Below are 22,477 nucleotides of genomic sequence, written 5' to 3'. Positions count from 1 at the left end.
ACACCAAGATAATCCCATTCCAGGTTAGATTCCAGAGAAAATGGAAGGGTTATATATTGAACACCTATTGCATAGGAGGCACCCAGGTCCTGCTGCTTTCTATATCCTCCAAGGGATCCAGGAAGGTAGAATTATATCCCATTTAATGAAAGGAGGCACTGAGACTCAAGTGTGTCAGCAACTTAACCAAAGTCACACAGCCATCCGAACTCCACAGTTCTCAATCAGAAATGACGTGGCTATGTCTGGAGACAGTTTTGGTCTCAGAGGATGTAGGCAGTACCAGCAGGTAGAAGCCAGATGCTACTAAGCACTGTGGACAGATCTCATATCAAAGATTGAACTTGCCCCCCAAAGCAGGGTATCACTGGCTCATGCCTGTAAAACTAGCTGTTCAAGAGGCTATGAAGATCATGGTTTGAAACCAGCCTAGACAAGAAAGTCTTGTGAGCCTCTTATATCCAATTAACCACCAAAACACCGAAAGTGGAGCTATGGCTCAAGTGGTAGAGCATTAGCCTTGAGTGACAAAAGCTAAGGAACAGCATCCAGGTTCCAAGTTCAATCCCTCACAGTAGTAAATGGGGGAAATAAAAGAAAAGAGCCTGACCTCAAACTCTGGAAGGATGAGGGTAAAACTCTGATCTAGTGCTTTTCAGTCTTGGAAGTTTAAAAATGTTAATGCCTGGGGCATGATGTAATTATATACCTGTATGTATTACGTACCTGTAATCCCAGTGCTTGGAAGGCAAAGGCAGAAGGATCTTGAGTTTGATACTAGCCTAGACTAAGTTCCAGACTAGCCTGAACTATACAATGAAAATGACTTAGAAGAAAAAGAATAATAATTAAAATTCTACTGGCTGTGTTGTACTCAGTCGGGTGGCACTGTTGGACTCTTCTATTCATGCCCAGCCAAGATGGAACTGCCCCTTTTTGCAGAACGCCACTTATAGCTTCTGCTCTACTTGTAAGCTGACAGAGGCTGAACCTGCTTGGGTTGCACAACAAACATCAATGCCCTCCTTACCACTCAGTCCTGAAAGGTGAGGGCTTTGGGTCAGGAATCCCTTCCACTGAGCAGGACTGACAGGTCACCAGATAACACGGTGGAGTGGTGAGGTACGGTACTTGTGTGTGTGTTGGGGGTAGGGGTGCTTATTTTGCCTATCTTCAGGGAAGGCTGCAGCCAGGGGTCTTCCCCTAGGTGTCTGCAAAAGCTTCCAGAAGAAAACTATGAATCAAAGAGCAAGGCTGCCACCTAATGGAAGAACCAGAGACAATATGCATTTGTTGAGTACCCTCTGTACACCAGCTGGTTTTATTTGATCCTCACAAGCCTGGGGGCGGAGGGAGTGCACAATAAAGCCTTTACCTCTTTCATATCCACAAAGCCCTCATCTGCCCTGTTATGTTCTGATGCTTAGACTTCCCACTAGGGTCTGGGAAACAGAAACCCTCCATCCCATCCCAGCACACACTCAGGCAGAATCTACACTTGAGGCCTGTGGGGATATATGCAACCCATCCCAGCTCCAGCCCATGACCGCTCTGGACAGGCCACCTCAGCCTCCACATGGCCTCCGTCTTCCTGACTCTGAAGACAATGCTGAGTGCTGAGCCACTGTGACTCCTTCAGACATGGCTGAGGGTTCTGGAGGGTCCTGGAGAAGCTGCTCTCTCTCTTTCTCTACAGAGAGACCTTTCCTCTGGCTGCAGATGGAGTGAAGAAGAATTCCTGCACAGGCAGAGGGAAGAGAGGCAGGCCCTGTATGTAGATGAAGTCCTCTGACACATAAGTTAACATTAGCAAGAAGCGTATACCAACTCACCTGCAGCCACAGACACGTTCAAGGACTCAAGTCCAAGAGGCAGTGGGCGCCCGGGCAGGATGGTGAGCAAAAGCTGGCAGGAGGCCAGCACCTCCTGGGACAGACCAGAGCCTTCATTCCCTGCAGGCCAGGAGGGTTACAGAACCTCAGTTGGATTTGCTCGGGAAATGAAGTTCTGAGCACAGAAAAGCAGGAGCATGCACCTACCCAGTACCAGGAGAGTAGGCTGGTCCCAGACAAATTCCAAGCAATTCATGATAGGGATCTGGGAAGAGTGGAGAATCTCAGGCCCCAGGCAGCCTGCTGTGCCAGCCACAAGCCAGCCCTGCTGGGCTTTGGCCTGGAAGAAGGAAGACATCCTGTTCTAGGTCATCGAAATCTTGCCCACGTGTACATTCACACACATCACATCAAGAACCATTCCATTTAAAGCAATGGTTACTAAGTATCTCAACTAGAACGGATTCTAGTCTAGGACATGGGCATAGAGACAAAACAAAACTCAGAATAAAATCCCAACCTTGTGGAAGGATGGTTGAAATTATTTAAGCCAGTACTAGGACTTGAACTCAGGACCTGAGCATTATCCTTCTCAGGCTGGTTTTGAACCTCAATCTGCTGATCTCCTGCTCCTGAACAACTAGGATTATAGGTATGGGACACCACCCTTGAAGGCCTCCTTGAAGGCATTTCAGTGGAAGGCTTCCAAGATGATGAGAGGGCAGCTTATAGGAATTAGGGGGTGGGAGCAGGAGGTGGGAGGAGGGTTTCCAGGCAAGGAGGTCTACATATGCAGAGTCCCAAAGACCTTGCCTGCCTGGCATGTCTGAGAACCAGTATGGTCGCCAGCAGGCAAGTTATCCAAACAGCAACGGACACCTAAGTTAGGACCTCAAAGGCCACTGGAAGGATTCTGCCTTTTACTAAGACGTGCAAAAGTTTCAAAAACACCTCCCTCCCCTTTTTTTTCTGGCAGTACTGGAGAATGAATTCAAGGCCTCTAGCTTGCTAGGCAGCGGCTCTACCACTTGAGCCACACCTCTAAGCTTTTTGCTTTGTTTGACAGTCAGCTTCAGACCATAAACTTCCTCCAACACCTCTCAAATAGCCCCTTGTTTTTGTTTTTGACAGGCTTTGAATTAATTCATGACCTTCCTGGTTCAGACTCCCAAGTACCTGGGAGAGTACAAGTGAGTACTTCACCCTGCTCAGGAGGTGCTTGTTCAAGGGCATAGCCACTATTTGCCACTATTTGCTCCCCATGAGAAGGTACCGCCAGAAAACGCTTCTAGATGTATGCTGTTCAATACAATAGCCACTAGCTGCTAGTGATTACCAAATAACTGATACATGACTAGTACAAATTGACACGTGCTGCACGGGAAATTTTGTAACTGACCTGTAAAACATTAATATTTTAAATGCCCATATGTTGGAATCATACATTTGGATATATCAAGTAAAATACCAAGACTAATTTCACTTGTTTATTGTTTAGATTTTCAATATGGCTACTGGAAAACCCAAGATTAGGCTAATATTAGGCAAGCACACATGCTTGCCTAACATGCATGAAGCCCTAGGTTCGATTCCTCAGTATCACACAAACAGAAAAAGCTGGAAATGGCGCTGTGGCTCAAGTGCTAGAGTGCTAGCCTTGAGCAGAAGAAACTCCAGGACAGTGCCCAAGCCCTGAGTTCAAGCCCCAGGACTAGCACAAAAAAAAAAAAAAAAGAAAAGAAAAGAAAAGAAAAAAGAAAAACTAAGACTATCTATGGCTTGCATTATATTGTCACTGGACAGCATGGTCCCAGACCAAACACAGAAGAGACTTGTCAACACTCGGTGAAGAATGGTCAAGGGGGCCGCCAAATGTGAGGCAATCCTGCCCCCTTGTGCTCCAGTAAGAGAAGCACGGGACCCCACGAAAATCTTCCTGAAGTTGGCCCCTTCCTAGTCTCGCAACTAGGAACACAAATCTCTTGTTCCAAATTCCTCTCAAGCTGTCCCCTACCCGGGGAATCCAGGTCTCCTGCCCACCAGCTCCCTAGAGCAGCACACGCATAACCGAAGAGTTCATTAGCAGGAAAGCCACCCGGAGCCCTAACTCCTGGAAGGCAGGGCGCGTGTCAGGTATTCAGAAACTGGGACTTCTCCTTTCCAATGGGCTCAGAAGCCTGTCGGAGTTAATGTCAAGGTAACCCTTCCCTTTCCCTCCCGGCCGCTTACGGGGTGACCTCGAAGAGTCTAAGCTAGGCTGGTTTCCGCTCCTTCTCCTCTCTCTCCATTACCTGCAAAACGCCGGGCAGGTCATCAGTGGAGAACACGTCCATCACCTCCACAGCCCCCGCGCTGGCCTTGCTGACCACCGGAGTGAGCGGGCAGCTGCAAAAGTTCCCCATTCCCCACTTTCAATGGCGCCATCCAAGCCCGGTGCCCTGCCCACCCCCGGCCTCCCGGGGGTTCCGGGGGAGCGTTCCGGCGCTGGGGACGCGGGGCGGAGGGCCCAGGTGCTTCGGAAAGGCTGCACCTCCGAGTTGGACACGTGGGAACAAGGGACCTTCGTGCCTGTTTCTCCGACTGGTGATGACTCTGTCCACTCCGAGGAAGTGAGCGGAACGCAGCACGGCCCCAAGATTCCGGGGGTCCTGGATCCGCTCCAGGACGAGCCACAGTTGCTGGAGGCGCTGGTCGGGGGCGGCCTCCCGGGCTTCCGCGTAAGGCCGGGGCCGCAGGGGGCTCACCTCCATGCAGACGCCCTGGTGCACCTGGTAGCGGCACAGGGCGTCCAACCTGTGCCGTGGGGTCCGCAGGACCGGGATGTCCCGCGCCTCGGCCAGGCGGAGCAGCTCGGCTCGCTCTCCCCGCAGCCCGGCCTTGCCGGCCTGGAGCAGGAGCCGGGCCACGCGGCGGCGCGCGGCCCGCAGGGCCAGCAGACACGGGGACACACCACACAGGAGCTCCGGGCGCGGGCCGGGCGCCGCGTCCTCCAGCGCCAGGCGGCGGCCCAGCTCCTCCCCGCCAGGCCGCGGCCCGCGCCGCTGCTCGCGCCGCGCCGCGCGGGAGAAGGCGCGCCCCGCCCCGCCGCCCGCCAAGGCCACGCCCCGGACTGAAGACAGCAGTCCCATAGCCCCAGCTGTACTGGAGACTCGGGGGCCTCCGCGCGGTCCCCGCCGCCAGCGACGAGCAGACCCGAGGACCCGCTGGGGACTGTCCGGGACCCTCACGGTCCCGCTGGTGGCGGCAACCCGGCTTCCTGGTTCTGGCGGCCCCGCCCCCTACCGAAAACGTACTGCGCATGCTCTAGTTTCCCCACAGCGCCCCCTGCAGGGACGGCCGAGCTTCGGCCTCCGACGCCGAGGACAGGTGGAGGGCGCTGGAGCTGAGCTTGACAGCTGGGCTGGCCGCACCCTGCCCCAGAGGTCCCCCCAGAGGTCCCGGGAGCGCCGTCGACCACCCGCCGGCAAAGGAAGATGTTAGCTTTCCTAGTCTACCAAGTCAATCTTGGTGCCTTGCTCCCCGCACTCAGGCACATGTTCTCATCCTGAGATTGTGTCTGACCTCGTCCGCCGCAATCCTTCCAGGCAAGAACCCAAAGATAACTTCCCATCCCTTGGTCGATGACCATTTTCTGAAGCAGCAGCTCTGAGCCTGTCATTACTGGTTGATAAGCCAACTGATGTCATTCATTGACTCACAGGTATTGACCAAACTTTTCTCAGTACTCACAGAGCCAATGATCCGGGAATGCGCCTATCAATTTATTACTTAGGACTGCACTGTAGTCCTCATGCTTGAAAGACAGATGCTCTATCCCTTGAACCATACCTCCAGGCCTATTTTTTTGGTGGCTGTACTGGAGCTTGAACTCAGGGCCTGGGCATTGTCCCTTAGCTTTTTCACTCATGACTGCACTCTGCCTTTTCTGCCCCAACTGGCTTCCAACCATGATCTTCAGGCCTCAGTCTCCTGAGTAGCTAGGATTACAGGTGTGAGCCACTGGTGCATGGCCCCATTTTTCTTCTGACAGTCTTGCTGAGTTGCTCAATGCGGCCTCAAACTCATGATCCTCCTGCTTTTGCTTCCTGAAAATTCTGCGAGCTTGCTCCTGCCCTGACTTGAACTGCTCATAGGCTTGTAGATTCTCCAACTTTGAAAATCCTGTTTACAAAGATTCATTTTCAAGGCCCAACTCAACCCTTTCCTGCTCCCAAAGGTAGTCCTCACTCCAAGAGGGCGGCTCCAAAGCCACCCTCTTCCCACTCACCTGGAAAGAATTGAGACACAAGCACTCCAATCACAGGAAAGAATGGAAAGACACACTCTTGAAGCCAAGGTATATTGATTGTGACTTTTCTTTTTTAATTATCACAGTAAAAACTGCGGGGAGCAAGACCCTGGTATTCTGTAGCCATAGCCAAAGTGGAGTGATGACCCTGGACAGCAAGAAGCCAAGACTGGGCTGGAGAGTTGGGAGAAGGAAAGAGGAAGGTCTGTGGGTCAGGGAGAGAAGGAAGCCTGGAGCCCTGGATAATCATACAGATAGAAAGCCATAGGGGAGGTGGCTGGTTTCTGCCACCCCATTCCCGAGGAACAGAGTTGGGGTGCTAGATGAGGAAGCCCCTCTTTTGGCTACATCCTCCTAGGTCAAAGGAAAGAGAGTGAGAAGAGCAGACAAAGGCAAAAGAGTCCTAGGGGGACCTAGAACAACAGGTAACTTGTTAACCATCAGGGACTGCCTCCTCTCCTCAGCCTGTGTCTTCATATCTGCAATTGACGTAATTGGACAAAACAAATTTTCTAGCCCTTGGTGGGGGTAGTAAAAGAAAGTAGGATCCAGGGTCCAGAAATCAACACCTACAATCCAGAGGCAGGAGGGATGGGAAGCAGGAGCACCCCACAGGACACTAGGTCACCTGCTCCGTGGGCCTCATCTGGATGTCTCCAATCTGTGGAAGGCACAAGGCTTGAGGCAGCCAGGACATTTCCCACCCCCTTGAAGGCATTCCTGCTCCCCTTTTTGGGGGATGGTTGGATTCCTCCAATGGGTAAGACAGCCAGACTCACCTGGACATGTGGGGGGCTGCTGAGGACATAGATGACAGCGTCAGCCACATCCTCAGGTTTGAGACACTGGGAGCGGCAGAGGAAAGCGTTGAGACAAGGATAGAATGGAGCCTTCCCACCACTGGGATCCTCTCCAGAACCCACATTCCCATTCCAGCCCTCCGGAGAGTTAGGCCTGAAAGTTAGGGTTCCCTCTGCCTCCATTTATGAGCCCGGGGGAGGTCCCACCTTTATGCACTCATAGGTGGCAGCTGCTTTCTCAGGGTCCTTGTCGTGGAGTTTGAAGGCGAACTGTGTTTCCACCAAGCCTGGAGAAATGCACTGGGCCAACAGAGAGGGCCTACTCAGGGACTGAGTTTTGCCAGGCCTTGGGGAGGTGCGAGGGGAAGGATGGAGACCACAGGGCTCCAGCCCACCAGTGATGGCTGTTTAACATCAAGCAACTGCCTCCTCCAGTCACAGCTGCCACTGGCAATGCTCACAGTGTCCCAGGCTCTTGACAGAGACCTTCTTATATGATAAATGCTTGACCAAATGGTGTTCTTTCAAGCCTCCTAACAAAGTAGTATTCAATTCCCTTCTCCATGTGAGCCTTGGGAAAGCTCACTGCTTTGCCCAAGGGCAGCTCAGAATGTGTACATTGTATACCCACAATCCCTTGCTTTCCCTTAGTTTCACTCTATGCTCAAGTCAACTCCCTCCTACCTCAAAGTCTAAGTCTAGTCATTGACTCCTGGATGAATGAAATATGGAACCTGAAAGACTGAACAGGACCTAAATATAAGGAGCAACAGAGCCCAGAAATTCTGTACCCAGGCCACTCTCGTTTGGGGAGAGATGGAGGCTCTAGGTGGCCTTCCCTGGTCCTGGGTCTCCTGGACAGCAGGTATGGGTGGGAGGGCATGTGTGTTCCATCCCTACCAGGGGTAGGCCACTATCTCACCGTGGCCCGGATGTGGCTTTGGGCCTCCAGAAGCTCTTGCCTCAGTCCCTCAGTCAGCGCAGTGACAGCATACTTGGTCGCACAATAGAAATGGATCACGGACTGGAATGGGACTCGGTGACCACACATGCTGAGTGGAAGAAGGGAAGGAGGAAATATGAGGCGTGAAGCTGCAAAGCTGGGGGCAGTGCCCTCTGCCATTCAGCCAGCCTCACCACCCATAAACTGACAGGGAACCTCTGTCAAGAAGAACCCAGCTTCTGCTCTCCACACAGCTCCTAAAAACTTTCTTTTCTTCTTTTCTTGTGTGTGTGTGTGTGTGTATGTTTGTTTGCCAGTCCTGGGGCTTGAACTCAGGGCCTGGGCACTGTCTTTGAACACATTTTGCTCAAGACTAGTGCTCAACCACTTGAGCCACAGCACCACTTCTGGCTTTTTCTATGTATGTGGTACTAAGGAATCAAACCTGGGTCTTCATGCATGCTAGGCAAGCACTCTACCATTAGGCCAAACTCCTGGCCCCTTTTTTGTCTTCTTTGTAAGTGCTAGTACTGTGCTTGAACTCATGACCTGGACACTGTCCCTTAGCTTTTGCATTCATAGCAGAGAGCAGACACTCTACTACTTGAGCTACAACTCCACTTCTGGCTTTTTTGCACTAAGATTCTCAGCTCTAAGTCTCCTGAGTAGCTAGGTGGCATAAGCCACCGGTATCTGGCGTAAAACTTCCTTTGCCTTGAAGCTTCCCCTTTGCTTGACCACAGAACGCTCTCCTCAGGTCAAGCAAGATGTCAAAGCCTTGTCATTTTATCTGTGTGCTCACTGATAGGTGTTGAGTGGGAGATCTCTGAGGACAGGCAAAGGCCATGTCCTCTCTCAGAGATGGAGTTTGTTTTGTGGCCCAGTTTGTGCAGTCCTCTTGTGCCAAGAGGGGGTTCATCCTAGGGTTTAAGGAATGGATGCACTCCTGGTAGGCAGCAGAGGACAGGGGCTGGCACTTGACAACCGTGTGTTTTCCTCTCATCAGCCACTTGGGTGTTAAATTGCTATTTTTACCACCATGGAAAATGCAGGCTAGACAGACACGTGAGCTGCAGATCACACAGCCTAGAGTAGGGGTGACCTGAGCTGTACCCTCCAGCCACTGGGCCTCACCTGTTGATGTTAATAATGTGCCCGTCGTCCACGTTCCGCTCCTTCATGGACTGATAGGATTCCCGTGTGCAGATGCTGAGGGCTAGCACGTTTACCTGCAGGCCAGGGAGGGCAATGGGGTGTCTCCAGCTTGGGCCCAGCTGAGCAGACGGTGGAGCTACAGAGCAGCAGGGGAGGGGCATTCTCTACAGCTGCCCCTTTCTTCAAAGCTACCCACCCTCAGTTGACAGCAGAGACAGCTTTTTTTACATGGCTGTCTCTCTGATAAAAGTAGTCTTGTTCCCCTAAACCCATCTCTGCAAACAGCAGGACTCATTTCTCAGGAAATCATTTCCTTTTCTTCCCCAGTTAGCCTACCTTTCTCGGGGACAGTATTCCAGAATCTGTTCCCTACTAAACAGACTTAAAACTTTGCAAACACGGCCTCTCTCCTCACTCACAGACCTCGCCTCTCCCCACTTTCCTTAGCTACCCTACTCTGTTGCATTCTCATTCCTCAGATACAGAGTTACTAGAGCTCCTCCCATCTAACCTGTGTCCCACCAGTAAGTACAAGCAGAAGGACTTCTCAAAGGGTGAGTTAACTTGCCACTCCCACCCCCTCCAGCAAAGATGACCCCAAGTCTCCACCCTTCGCTGTACTTTCTAAGTAGTGCCTGCCAGGCCCTACCCTTTGCCCACCAGGACAGTAGAGATAAAGCTTTTATCAGGTCCTCTTAAAGCTCCTCAGGAGAGGGAGCTGACAGATTAACCAAATCTCTTTATCAGGTGTCAGCCAGGACACTCAGCAGTCTGAAGCTGCCCTGGTGCTCATGGTGAAAGCAACAGGAAATGGGTACTGGGACATGGGAAGATCTTACTCTGTTGCTTGCAGTGTGAGTTTGTGGAACAGATGGCCAATAACAAGTGGATGCTACCCCCAGGGATCATGTAAGACAGTCACCCAGGGCTTGGACAGGAGAGAAGATGCCTCCTAGGACAAGCACAATTGAGCTTAAGATTCAACCTGAAAGGGGCCTCAGGGACACAGTAGTGCCTCATTTTACAGACGGTCAAGTTGAGGTCCTGTTGTAGACAGTTACTTTGCTGCTAGTTGTGAGGGGTACCTCTGTGATCTCCCAGAAGGCTCTCTGAGGACGGGGTTTCATGTTTATTGTTCATAGCTTTCATTCCAGGCCCCAGCACCTACTAGACACTGAGTCCATGGACACCAATGTCGCGGGGATTGTGGGGAAAAGGAGCACTGCTTTCAACTTCTCTAAATACTTTTATACCCCAATTTTGCCTGGAATGCAGTCTAAGTGTCTTAATCCCATATCCTGAAGCCTGTTTGCCTTAAGACATGTGTTCAAAATGTGCCTTTAAAACATTTCAAACACCTTTCCAACATGTTTTCTTTCATTTAATAAATATCTGTTGAGGTTAGCCATGTACCAACCAGATATCAGGACATCATAACAACCAGTGTGAACAGAGAAGAGTAAAAGATACAGAGCTGGCATTCCAGTGAATGGGAGAGATGGGCTACCACACAAAAATATAGACTCTACATTTCTCCCAAAGAAATGGTAGGATCTGGTCATACTGCCCTAGAGCAAAGTATGCTGGATCTCAGTGATCACCCCTCAAAACGTAGCTTCCAACTCCCAACATGCCATAGATAAACCTGGGCTACCTCAGTCCTATAAGCATTACCTGGCTGTGGGGGACACTGGAGTTTTGTAGCTGCAGATGTTATGCTGTAGGTATGTTCATTTCAATTAACTATGACAAGGCTGATGCTCAGAGACAGTAAGTTGCCTGCCTGCGTTCATACAGCTACTGGTGGGCTGGCTTCAAAATAGAACCTTTTGTCTCTTTGTTCCTTTGCTTCTCCTAAGACCATATTCCCAAGCATTCAGCCCAGTGCTGACACATGGAGGGTGGGGGGTGGAGAGGTTATTAATTAATAAATTAATAGAAGTTCTCTGCCCTGTGAGGGAATCCATCTAGACCAGGTACTACACCCAGTATCTCAGTGAATAGGACAGCCGTAGAGACATAGCCATCTATTCCTTCGTGGTGCCTTTTGGTAAAGAAGGGAAAAGTCAAGATGGCTCAGTGGGAAGCTAAAGCTCCCTCTCCCTGGGTGTCCTGTGTCAGCAGCCCTCTGCCTCACAGATCCCTGGCTCCCATCTCCTCCACTCACCCCCCTCCCATCCCCCCAGGCCTGGAGCCCTTACGTTGAACATGTCCTTCCATCCGCTGGTGCTGCCTGAGAGCAGGGTGTCAGGCCGGGCCAGGCCGGCATTGTTGATGCAGATGTCCACGCCACCATGCTGGGAGCGGACAGCTGAGAACATGGAGAGGATGTCCTCCTCATTGGACAGGTCACATCTGTAGGGGATCAAAGTCCCGGGGTAGCCTGCACTCTTACATTCAGCAGCCAGCTCCTATGAAACCCAACAGGGGTCTAACTGGGGTGAGCTGCTCACTCCCGAATCCCCACACCCAGAACCACACCTCCTTCCCCAGTCACCACTCAGAATTGCCTCCTCGGACTTTGGGCCTCACAGATGTTAGGACTGCCCATCCCCAAGCAATGCTTGTCCTATCTGGTCAGAGTCCAGGGGTTAAGGACACTCTCTGAGGGAGGGAGGGAGGGAGGGGGAAAATGGAGTTCAATGGAGGAAGACCCTTGATAAACTTAATAAGTCTTTCAGTTCTCAGGAGGGAGAAAGGAGCAGGGGTCCCCAACAAGGGTACTTATTTCCTCTCATCCCACCTTGTACTTCTTTCCACCAGTGCCAAGAATCCTTGAGTTGTTGTTACTCTAGGTCTTCAGTTCTCCCCTCACCCTCCAGTGTCAGCCAGTAAGTACCTCCTAAACTCTGAACCATCACCCCCCTCTTGCAAATACTTTGTGGGAAATCAAAAGTGAGTTTTCACACCTTCCAGTGAAGTCCAAGAACCAATCTCCCATCTCCCTCATTCTAGGAGTGGGCAGGACACAGGAAGAGATTTTTGTTTCTTTAACATTTGGTGCACCACCCTCCCATCCAAGGTGTCCTTGGAGATTGAGGCAAGGCAAATGGCACTGAACACCCCCTTCTGGCATCTTCACCGCCCTTGACACTTTGCAGAGCCCTGCTAGAAAGACCCGAGAAAGCAAAGCCTCAGGGAGATGGCTGTGAGGGGAGCTGACACGGAGAAGCAGGGAGAAAATAGCCTGCATGGCATTGGAGGCCAGCAGCTGGGCACTGGAGCCTTGTGAAGGTGACTGTATGCCTCTGAGTGGGGGGGAGGGGGGGCGCAGGGTGCCCTAGAGGAAGGCCAGTTTGGCCAACTGCCCTGGCCTGGAGCCCCTTCCTTCTCCCAAACCAAGCTAAGAATAAAAGGCTGGGTCAGATGACCAAGGAAGTTCTTTTCTGCTTCAACTTTCTATGAGTTCAAAAAGTGTATTTCTCTGGGATTCAGAAGCAACCCCACCCACCCACCCATATTAATATTCGTGACCACCTCAAAGAACCCTTTTTTTTCTTTCTTTCTCTTTCTTTCTTTCTTTCTTTCTTTCTTTCGAAAGCTCCGCCTAAACTATGCAGTATCAGTGAATGAATCAATAAAAACAGATGATGGGCAAAGAAGCCTGTAATTTTCCCTTCACCTTCCAGGCTCAGTCCCCACTGGAATGTTGGGGGGAGGGGGCTGGGAATATATTTCTTCCTTAGTCTGCCTTCTCACTGCCCCAGCAATCCTCAAAAGTGACATGTGGCAGTCCTCTTAGAGGAGTAGAAAAGAAGGCCTGAGTGACTTCAGAACTAGGGAGACCAACGGACCAATCCTTGGCCCAATCCTCTAGGCTCTAAGGCTGGGGCTGGCTCCAAACCTCTCAGAAGAGGGAGGGGCAGAGTGGAGCAATGCTGGAGTTCGCTGACCTTGGGATTATCTAGGAGGTTATAAAGTATACCTTTGGTCAACAGTTAGGGAAGGGATAGTCCTTCTTCCTGTACACTTCTCTACCTCCACCCAGCACTCCTCTTTTCTCCCGGAGGACTTTGAACCACAATGGAGATCGAACCCTGAAGCTAAAGATTAGTCCACGCTGGAGAGTGATCTTGCCAGGACAAATCTAAAGACAACCTATAATTGGTCATTTCTCTTGTCCTCTCCCTACCTGTTAACAAATGGTCAACTTTATTTCATTCTTCCGGGGGTTTAAGCCCATGTTCCGACAATTTTCTTTGTCCCCTCAGACAAAAATGTAAATCTTCAATGTCCTATTTCCCCTACTCACCCCACCTAGCCGACAGGAATGAAGGCACCAGGAATGAAGTCCACCAGGAGATACCCCATTCATGGGCACCGAGTGGGTTAAACCTCGGATATGGATTGGACAGGGAGCTCTTTGGGAGGAGATCCTACTCTAACCCCACGGTCAGTCCTGGCTCGCGCGCGCACGCACACACACACACACGCGCGCACACGCACACACACACACACGCACACACAATCACCTCTAGCACCTGCTCATTTAGTTGGCCACTACTTTGCCTGGTGTGATGGCTGAAGTCTTTGGGGCAAAAGGAATCCAACTTCGCCACTAAGGACACAAAGCTTTCTATGATGAAGGCAGGAGCCTGCCCGAAGAGCTCCAAGCTGCTTCCCCCACAGGGGACCCATGAACCCTGCCCCTAGGCCCTTTGCAAATGGGCCTGGGGTGACAGGCGAGTGAGGAGCGGGCCACGGCCTGGCCCTGGGGACCCTTCCCAGGCTCTGCTTGGCCGAGACGGCGTTCCCCACAGAGCCCCCGCTCCCTGGTGGGGCCTTACCTCGATGTTGCCCACGGTGCGAGCACAACCCACCACCTTCAGTCCCTGCTGTACCAAGGCCCGGGCCACCGCCGCGCCGATGCCCCCCGAGGCTCCTGTCACCAATGCTAGCCGGTCGCGCCACCTCTCCATGCCGGCCTTGGTTGTGGTTCGGAGCCGGCCGATCACTTCGCTGGGCGACCCGGGCGCTAGGACCACCAAGGCTCGTCCGGAATCGTCGAGGTTCGGCCGCACCCTGGTCGCGACTCCCGCAGCCGACGTCAACTTGCCGGCGTCCAAGCCGCGCCGCGACCCGCCCCCGCGTTGGCTGACCTCGGGCCCAGGCTCCACCCTCCGGTCCTCGGAGGAGGACCACATCCCGAGGACGGCGGCCGCGGCCTGGCCGCCCCGCCCCTGAGCCGCCGAGGCCCCGCCCTTCCGGCCCCGCCCCCGCGCGCGGAGCCCACCCGGGCCCACGCGGCCCCGCCCCGTCCCGAGCGCGCACGCGCGGAGCCCGCCCGCCCCCGGCGTCGGGAAACCGTAGAGCCCGCCGTGCAGGTGCGGGTGCCGGCGGGCGCTCCTGTGCAGCTGGTCGTCTCGCTTCCGGGGTGGGCTCTTCCCTGTGGGGCTGGGAAGCTGGGGGCTTCCTCCAGCCCCGACCTCAGTGTCCTTCTCCAGGCCTCCTGCCTAGCCTCTGGCCCCTTGTTCTTGGTCCCTAAAGCCAGAAGAGGAAATAAGAGAATTTTAAGGCGACAGCTACCCGTGGCAGATGGGAAGAATCCGGCCTAGAAAGGCTTGATTCCGCCGTAACGCCGCGTAGCCTGGAGAAAGACTCTCCCCTACCCGATCTCTTCTAAAAGGGAACGCTTAGGACTTGGGGATGTGGCTCGGGTGGCGGCCTAGCAAGAGGAGGTGGACCTATTCCGGATTACTGTGTGACATGCCTGCTTAAGCATTTCCAAAATATGCACACCCACCCTGAGCTCTCGCTCCAGCCCAATATCCTCACATTAAAGATAAGTCTGTAATCCTAGCAGCTCAGGAGGCTGAGATCTGAGGATCGTGGCTCAAAGCCAGCCCGGGCACAAGTCTGTGAGACTTTTGTGTGTGTGTGCCAGTCCTGGGCTTGAGCTCAGGCCTGAGCGCTGTCCTTGGACTTTCTCAAGGCTAGAACTCGATCTACCACTTGAGCCTCAGCACCACTTCCAGCTTTTTTATTTTTCTATGCATGTGGTACCCAGGAATTGAACCCGGGTCTCCGTGCATGCTAGGCAAGCACTCTACCACTAGGCCCAACTCCCGGCCCATCTGCGAGACTTTTATCTTCACTAGAAAACCAGAAGTGGCGCTGTGGCTCCAGGGATAGAGTGCTAGCCTTGAGCTGAAGAGCTCAAGGACAAGCTCCCCGTCTGATAAAAAGGGAGGGGCACGCCAAAAACTTCATTTCCTCCTTGTTAGTCCTGCTATCCTTCCAAAGAAAAAAGGTTTTGAGCACATAACTTACTGCTAGAGTACTTGCCAATAGTTCACGAGGCTTAGAGCCCTAGCACACAAAAATAAACCCAGAACTGGGAATGGGGGTGTACTTCCTGTACTCTCCACATTCAGAAATAAGTTCTAATCCAATTCTTCATATAGCCCCAGGGCAAAGACTAAAACAAAACCGGCCATAGCTTTTAGGGGTATTTTGGTCATTTTACTTTATAGCTTCCATGATGAAAGCAAACGAGAAAAATCATTCATTTTACCTCTGTCCCAATTCTATATAACATTTAGGATTAAAAGTTATCCCCTGGTTGGCTGTCCACCAAGTACTATCCACATGTACACATAAGGCTCCAAATATATGTTTACTGTGTTGCCTTCTAAGTGGCAGCAAAATTGTGCTACTCTTAGGGAAACACCTTCAGTATTCAGATAGCTCATGACAGCAGTGACTGCTGGAAAACAGGTAAGGATGTATATATGCATTTACACATAACGATGCACTTCAGCTCTCAGTGCAACCTTCTGATTCCCATCATAGGTGAATAATTATCAGAAAATTCTGGCTGAAGTTCTGCTAATTTTGTTTTCATTTTTCTAAGTTCATATGAACCTCTGAAGGTTATCTCTTAAGAACTTTCATAATGCAACAGCAAAAATATATTTACAAGACAATTTGTTGGAAATGAACTTTACAACTTGGGGGGAGGGAAAGTGGAAGAAAATCAAGGGAAGGGGTAACAATGTTTGACAAGAATGTACTCATAACCTTATGTATGTAGCTGTAATCCCTCTGTACATCACCTTGACAATAAAATTAAATTAAAAAAAACTTTTATAGAGCAACTGAAGTCCATGAGAAAGTAAAATGCTAACCAGTATTTAAAGTATTGCATCAAATTTATTCTTTCAGAACAAGATTAAAAACTGCTTTTTTTCAGTTGTTAACTCTCTGATCAAAAGAACTTTTAGTCTTCAACAATCTGTATCTGTATCTCTACTCTCATTTTCTTTGCATCCTCTGTCCATCAACAAGTACCAAGTTCACAAGTGGCAAATACTAAAATACTGCCATACATTAAGTAGAAACATGTACACCAAATTCTACTATGCGTATTAATAAATATTCTTTATTTTAAATTTTGCACATTGCGCTTTAACATTACATCCAAACATTTTGCAAGTGGATGTCTACTTTGTAAAACCATATATTCAGCTCATTGTCATTTCTGTACAGAAGTATAAGTACAACATTACTTTGCCACTAAGTTGCTTTAGTAAGTCTCACAGGAAGAGAAACATTTAATGAAGAGAGATGGCTTAAATCATATGGCAGGCCTGCATAGCCACGCAACTAAAGACACAAGCCTGAAGAAAGAACAAACTAATGAGGTTACCTCCACCGTCTCCCCAAACAAGAAAGAATCACATTGATTTTAAGATAAAATTTTGCCATAAGTCACTAAATTAAGTTTTTGAAAGAGAAGGCGCAGTAGTCATCTTGAGTGTTTCATTGAAAGACAGAGCTATTTTATTTATTTAATTTGCTCCAGCCGTTGTCAACAAGCCACTACAAATGGGCCTCTTGTGGTCATTTAAGCGGCAATATTTATTAAATTTCTCCTTCAGATGCTGTCGGTATTGTTCTCTATTGCTGTAGAAAGATTGGTTATTAGCCATAAATGACTGTATTTCATCTTGTGAGATAAAGATTTCCTCATCTGAAGTACATTCAGATTCATCCTGCAAATTAAAGAAGCAGTTAAAAGCATAAAAGAATGCAAAATGCTAAACCCATACACCAAAAATTAAAGTGGCCTAGCTTTGTAGGTTCAACTGTCATATAAAGCCTTTCACTCTGCTGAATCATAGAATCATGTCATCTTGTCTTAGAAAGTAACATATGAGAATAAAATTAAACTCACCTTTGTTTAAAACACTGAATTTGGGCCAGGCTCGTGGCCTACTGCTACTGGTAGAGTACTTGCCAGGCATGCACAAAGCCCTGGGTTTGATTTCTCAGTACCACATACACAGAAAAAGCCCAAGTGGTGTTGTGGCTCAAGTGATAGAATGCTAGCCTTAAGAAAGCCCAAGGATAGTGCCCAGGCCCTGAGTTCAAGCCCCAAGGATAGGGAAAAAAAACAAAAACAAAAACAAACCCCAACTCTTTACCTGACTTATGAAACTGTAACCACCTCTCTCTGTACATCACCTTTATAATAACAATTTAAAAAAAATTACAAGCCAAGGGCCGGGAGTTTGGCCTAGTGGTTAAAGTGCTTGCCTAGCATGCAAGAAGACCCAGGTTCGATTCCTCGGTACCACATACATAGAAAAAAGCCGGAAGTGGTGCTGAGGCTCAAGTGGTAGAGCTCTAGCCTTGAGAAAGTCCAAGGACAGTGCTCAGGCCTTGAGCTCAAGCCCAGGACTGGCAAAAAAAAAAAAAAAAATTACAAGCCAAGTACTAGTGGCTTACACCTGTAATCCTAGTTATTTAGGAGGCTGCAATCTGAGAATCTCGGTTCGAAGCCAGCCCAGGCATAAAAGTCCCCATGAGACACTTATCTCCAATAAGCTATACTCAAAAGAGCCGGAAGTAGCTCTGTGGATCAAGTGATGAGAGTTCTAACCTTGAGCAGAGACTCAGGAACAGTACCCAGACCCCGAGTTTAAGCCCTACGATCAGCCAGAAAAAAAAAAAAAGGTACAGGGGCCAGGAGTTGGGCCTAGTGGTAGAGTGCTTGCCTAGCATGCAAGAAGACCCAGGTTCAATTCCTTGGTACCACATACATAAAAAAGACTGGAAGTGGTGCTGTAGCTCAAGTGGTAGAGCTCTAGCCTTGAGAAAACCCAAGTACCATGCTCAGGCCCTGAGTTCAAACCCCACGCCTGGCGCACACACACACACAAAAAGGTACAGCGCATTGCCACTCAACTCTACCATATATATGCACAAAACAGTAGTCCAAAGGTTACTGACAATAGAATCCTCTAACTATTAAAAAAGACATCAGGCCAGGCGTCAGTAGCTCACCGCTGTAATCCTAGCTACTCAGGAGGCTGAGATCTGAGGATCGAGATTCAAAGCCAACCCTGGCACGAAAGTCTATGAGACTCTATCTCCAATTAACCACCAGAAAATCAGTGGCATTGTGGCTCAAAGTGGTAGAGTACTAGCCTTGAGCTGAAGAGCTCAGGGACCACCCCCAGGCACAGAGTTCAAGCCCCATGACACCCCCTCCCAAAAAAAAAGACATCAATCTTCTCTCATCTTCCATCACAAACACACATATTATGTGCCGGGTAGTCAAATAGATCCAATAAAATTCATCTAAAGTCTCAGGACCTGTGTCAAAGTATTTTCTAAGCTTGCTTATGCTTTTATCCTACATAATATCTAATGGAAGTAACCTAGTTTGCGAGCTTTAGTTGAGTTTCTATGGCCTTTCCTGGTCCGGAATAGAGGCTATCAAAATTTGGTTACAAGAGCATCCTTTAAAGAAGTAAACTGATAGATGTGATCTACTCCTCTCTAGCCTGTTTACCCAACCAGTGTCTGTTGGCACTGAGATAAAGGAGAACAAAAAAATGTGCTCCAGAGAAGCTGCATTAAGATGAAGAACAGAAATTCAAGCACCAGAACATAATGGAAAACTATCTTCATTTCTTTTTTTTTTTTGCCAGTCCTGGGCTTGAGCTCAGGGCTTGAGCACTGTCCTTGGACTTTCTCAAGGCTAGAGCTCTACCACTTGAGCCTCAGCACCATGTCTGGCTTTTTTTCTATGTATGTGGTACCGAGGAAATGAACCCGGGTCTTCGTGCATGCTAGGCAAGCACTCTACCACTAGGCCAATTCTCGGCCCATCTTCTTCATTTCTTGCTTTTTTTTTTTTTTTTTCCTTTTGTCAGTTGTGGGACCTCAACTGGGGCCTAGGCATTGTCCCTGAGCTCTTTAGCTCAAAGAATGCCCTACTCCTTGAGCCACTGCGTCATTTTGTTTTCTGGTGGTTAATTGGAGATAAGAGTCTCACAGTCTTTAGTGCATGGGTTGGCTTTGGACCGCAATCCTGAGATCTCAGCCTCATGAGTAGCAAGGACTACAAGTGTGAGCCATGGTGCTGGCTCTTCATTTCTTAAAAGTCCCTCACCATACCACATCTGAAAACCTACCCCCACATCTACAGTAACACATCATAGACTACTTACGAGGAGTTCAACTAAGCTCTTGGCACCTTTTCCAGAATCAGGACCAAACGATGCTTCTGTGGGTTCTGCGAACCAAGGTAGTGGCTGCCCGCCCTTTTCAGTGCTACAACAGCTTTCAGGATGTGCATCTTTGGTCTTGTCCCGGTGAAACACTGTGTGCACGGTATTTCCTGAGGCCTCTCGATTACCTGGATCTGTAATACAGCCTCCAAGCTTTTGGATCTAAAACCACAGAGAAAGATTGCCCAGGTAATAAGGAAGCAAATAATAGTAATTATTAGGCAAAGGAAAATAAGTATACACAAATGTCTTAGAAGACAACCAAGTTCCAGGCTAGCCCTGGGCTCCAATGCAAGACAACAATAACAACAAAAACAAAATGCCCTACTACTTTAAATCTTAGAAGGACAATGAGTATAGCAGTCACTGGCACCTACTACCTTCCATATGCAGTGCTAGCTAACTTGCCATCCTCTCACTTGGCCTTCATAAGGCTTTATATATTAAGTACTATCGTTCCCATTTTGCACACAGGGAAACTAAATTGCTCAACATTACAGAGCTAAGTCAAATTTAAACTACTGCTGGGCATAGTGGCTCACGCCTGTAATCCTATACACTCAGGAGGCTGAGATCTGAGGATCGCTGTTCAAAGCCAGCCTGGGCACTAAAGTCCATGAGATTCATCTCTAATTAACCACTAGAAAACCGGAAGTGGCGCTGTGGCTCCAGGGTTAGGGTGGTAGCCTAGAGCTGAAGAGCTCAGGGACGGCGCCCAGGCCTAGAGTTTAAGCCCCCTGACCAACAAAAAGAAAAAAATATTTTAAGTATTATGAAAATATGATTTATGATTCACATCAACATGGAGTTTTAGACAAACAACTCATCTCTCTACTTCAACCAACACACACACATACACAGTGAAGAGCCAAGGGCACTACATAACATGCTCATTTAAAAAATGTAAATTCTGGAAGTGGAGCTGTGGCTCCAGGGGTAGGGCAGTAGCCTTGAGCTAAAGAGCTCAAGGACAGCGCCCAGGCCCAGAGTTCAAGCCCCACAACCAACCAAAAAATAAAAGTAAGCTCTAGCAGCTAAACACACATGCCAAGTCTAAGAATATATGGTCTAAAATGACAAGTTACAGCACTTACATGCTCATCACATTTCAGAATCTTGCTTTTCTTTTTCTTCTTTTTATTTTTGCCTTTTGTGTTATTCTCTTCGGAATTTGCCCAACATTCAACACAACTATCACCATCATCTTCTTTGTCTTCGCAGTGATGAACACAGGAATCGTCACCTGCAAAAATCAATAATCCTCATTTATGCTCTTAAGTCAGGCAAGCAGCAGAACTGGGAAATGTGATCCGAACCTACCATGTTCATCATGATTACAAATGCCTTCGGTGCAGGCAACATCCGAGCCTTCTCGAGAGCCTGTTTCACTCCCTTCCATGCTAGATGAATATCCACAATCACTACCATTACAGTGCGGAGATGTGCCTGAGGAAAATTATCATTAATGTAGGACAACCGAAGGGACCAGAGAAAAATTTCAAAACTGATCGCTTAATGATGGTAGAGATATACATTAGTGAAAATAGGATTAAACTTTTTGTTTCTCAACAATGTATCAAAGAACCCAGAGAAAAGAGATACTATTTTGACTAAAATTCCTAATTATTTGGGGGCTAAAACTGGAGATAAGAGTCTTGCATTCTTTAGTGCCGGCTGGCTTTGAACCATGATCCTCTCAGATCTCAGCCTCCTGAATAGCTAGAAATACAGGCATGAGCCATCGTGCACAGCTTGGCACTTCCAGTTTTCTGGTGGTTAATTGGGATAAGTGTCTGTTGGACTTTTGAGCCTAGGCTGGCACAAAACCTCGATCCTCAGATCTTCAGCCTCCTAAGTAGCCAGGATTACAGGCGAGAGCCACGAGCTCCTGGCTCTAAAGTGGAATTTTTAGGGCCGGGAGTTTGGCCTAGTGGTTAAAGTGCTTGCCTAGCATGCATGAAGACCCGGGTTCGATTCCTTGGTACCACATACATAGAAAAAAGCTGGAAGTGGTGCTGAGGATCAAGTGGTAGAGCTCTAGCCTTGATAAAGTCCAAGGACATTCATTGCTCAGGCCCTGAGCTCAAGCCCAGAACTGGCAAAAAAAATAAATAAAATAAAATAAAGTGGAATTTTTAAATTGGGGATTACAAAATCCCTAAAGGTTCTTAAATTAAAAAAAGAAGCAAGTTTGCCAGACAAGGTAGCTCATACCTGTAATCCTAGCTACTCAGGAGGCTGAGATCTGAGGATGTGGTTCAAAGCCAGCCCCACCCATCACTAAAGAACATGAGACTCTCATCTCCAATTAATCACTAGAAAACAGGAAATGGGGCTGTGGCTCAAGGAGTAGGGTGGTACCCTTGAGCTGAAAAGCTCAGGGTCAGTGCCCAGGCCCAGAGTTTAAGCCCCATCTCTCTCTCTCTTTCTCTCTCTCTCTCTCTCTCTCTCTCTCTCTCTCTCTCTCTCTCTCTCTCTCTCTCTCTCTCTCTCTCACACACACACACACACACACACACACACCACACACCACACCACACAAAGAAGAATCAAGTTTAAGAGTTAATTTTAAAATGAAGGTACTTACCTTTCTTTATTTTAGGGGACCCCAAAAGACTGCCACTGCTGGGACAGGTACATGATGTATTTTCACTGGTCACAATTACTTCTACACAACTATTACCATCTGCAGTGCTGCCGCAGGCTTTGCAGCTATTTTCTATAAAGTCTGCTTCCTTCAAGGATCAACATTAAGAGATATTTAAATATTAGGTAAAATAATATCTCCATAATGGCTAACTTTAATTTATAGCATAACTAGATAGAAGTTACAATACTGTCAGGAAAAATCACTAAGCCACTTCAAGTCTGTGAACCAATCAATGGAAAGTAGTTAAGAGTTATGGTACTGCCTGTAGCTGGGATACCTCATACCTATA

General features: G+C 49.0%; 3 protein-coding genes across 7 annotated transcripts in view; all 3 read right to left on the bottom strand.

Annotated features, from left to right (window-relative positions):
- Positions 1-1,295: 1,295 nt before the first annotated feature.
- On the bottom strand, positions 1,296-5,088 carry Mrm1 (mitochondrial rRNA methyltransferase 1). Its single transcript, XM_090351759.1, has 5 exons — positions 4,401-5,088; positions 4,124-4,217; positions 2,040-2,172; positions 1,833-1,952; positions 1,296-1,738 (listed from the first exon to the last, which is right to left on the bottom strand). Exons 1-5 carry the CDS (start codon positions 4,958-4,960, stop codon positions 1,566-1,568), a joined length of 1,080 nt encoding a protein of 359 aa, XP_090207885.1. The 5' UTR covers positions 4,961-5,088; the 3' UTR covers positions 1,296-1,565.
- Positions 5,089-6,173: 1,085 nt separating this feature from the next.
- On the bottom strand, positions 6,174-14,202 carry Dhrs11 (dehydrogenase/reductase 11). The gene is made up of 7 exons (XM_090351200.1): positions 13,806-14,202; positions 11,220-11,429; positions 8,998-9,092; positions 7,843-7,972; positions 7,128-7,220; positions 6,900-6,965; positions 6,174-6,781 (listed from the first exon to the last, which is right to left on the bottom strand). Exons 1-7 carry the CDS (start codon positions 14,160-14,162, stop codon positions 6,740-6,742), a joined length of 993 nt encoding a protein of 330 aa, XP_090207326.1. The 5' UTR covers positions 14,163-14,202; the 3' UTR covers positions 6,174-6,739.
- Positions 14,203-16,379: 2,177 nt separating this feature from the next.
- The window catches only part of Ggnbp2 (gametogenetin binding protein 2), a 34,753-nt gene continuing 28,655 nt past the window's right edge, over positions 16,380-22,477 (bottom strand). For all 5 annotated transcript variants that reach the window (XM_090351195.1, XM_090351197.1, XM_090351196.1 and 2 more), the window contains 5 exons: positions 22,126-22,273; positions 20,859-20,984; positions 20,633-20,781; positions 19,479-19,700; positions 16,380-17,012 (listed from right to left, as the gene is read on the bottom strand). In XM_090351195.1, coding sequence (XP_090207321.1) covers positions 16,809-17,012; positions 19,479-19,700; positions 20,633-20,781; positions 20,859-20,984; positions 22,126-22,273 — 849 coding nt within the window. In that variant the 3' untranslated portion in view covers positions 16,380-16,808. The remainder of the gene's footprint in view (positions 17,013-19,478; positions 19,701-20,632; positions 20,782-20,858; positions 20,985-22,125; positions 22,274-22,477) is intronic.

Source organism: Megascapheus bottae, chromosome 17 (assembly GCF_031878675.1).
Source record: "Megascapheus bottae isolate mThoBot1 chromosome 17, mThoBot2.hap1, whole genome shotgun sequence".
Classification (NCBI taxonomy): domain Eukaryota; kingdom Metazoa; phylum Chordata; class Mammalia; order Rodentia; family Geomyidae; genus Megascapheus; species Megascapheus bottae.
Note: the sequence above shows the minus strand (reverse complement) of the source record. Positions and strands in the feature narration are given on the sequence as shown.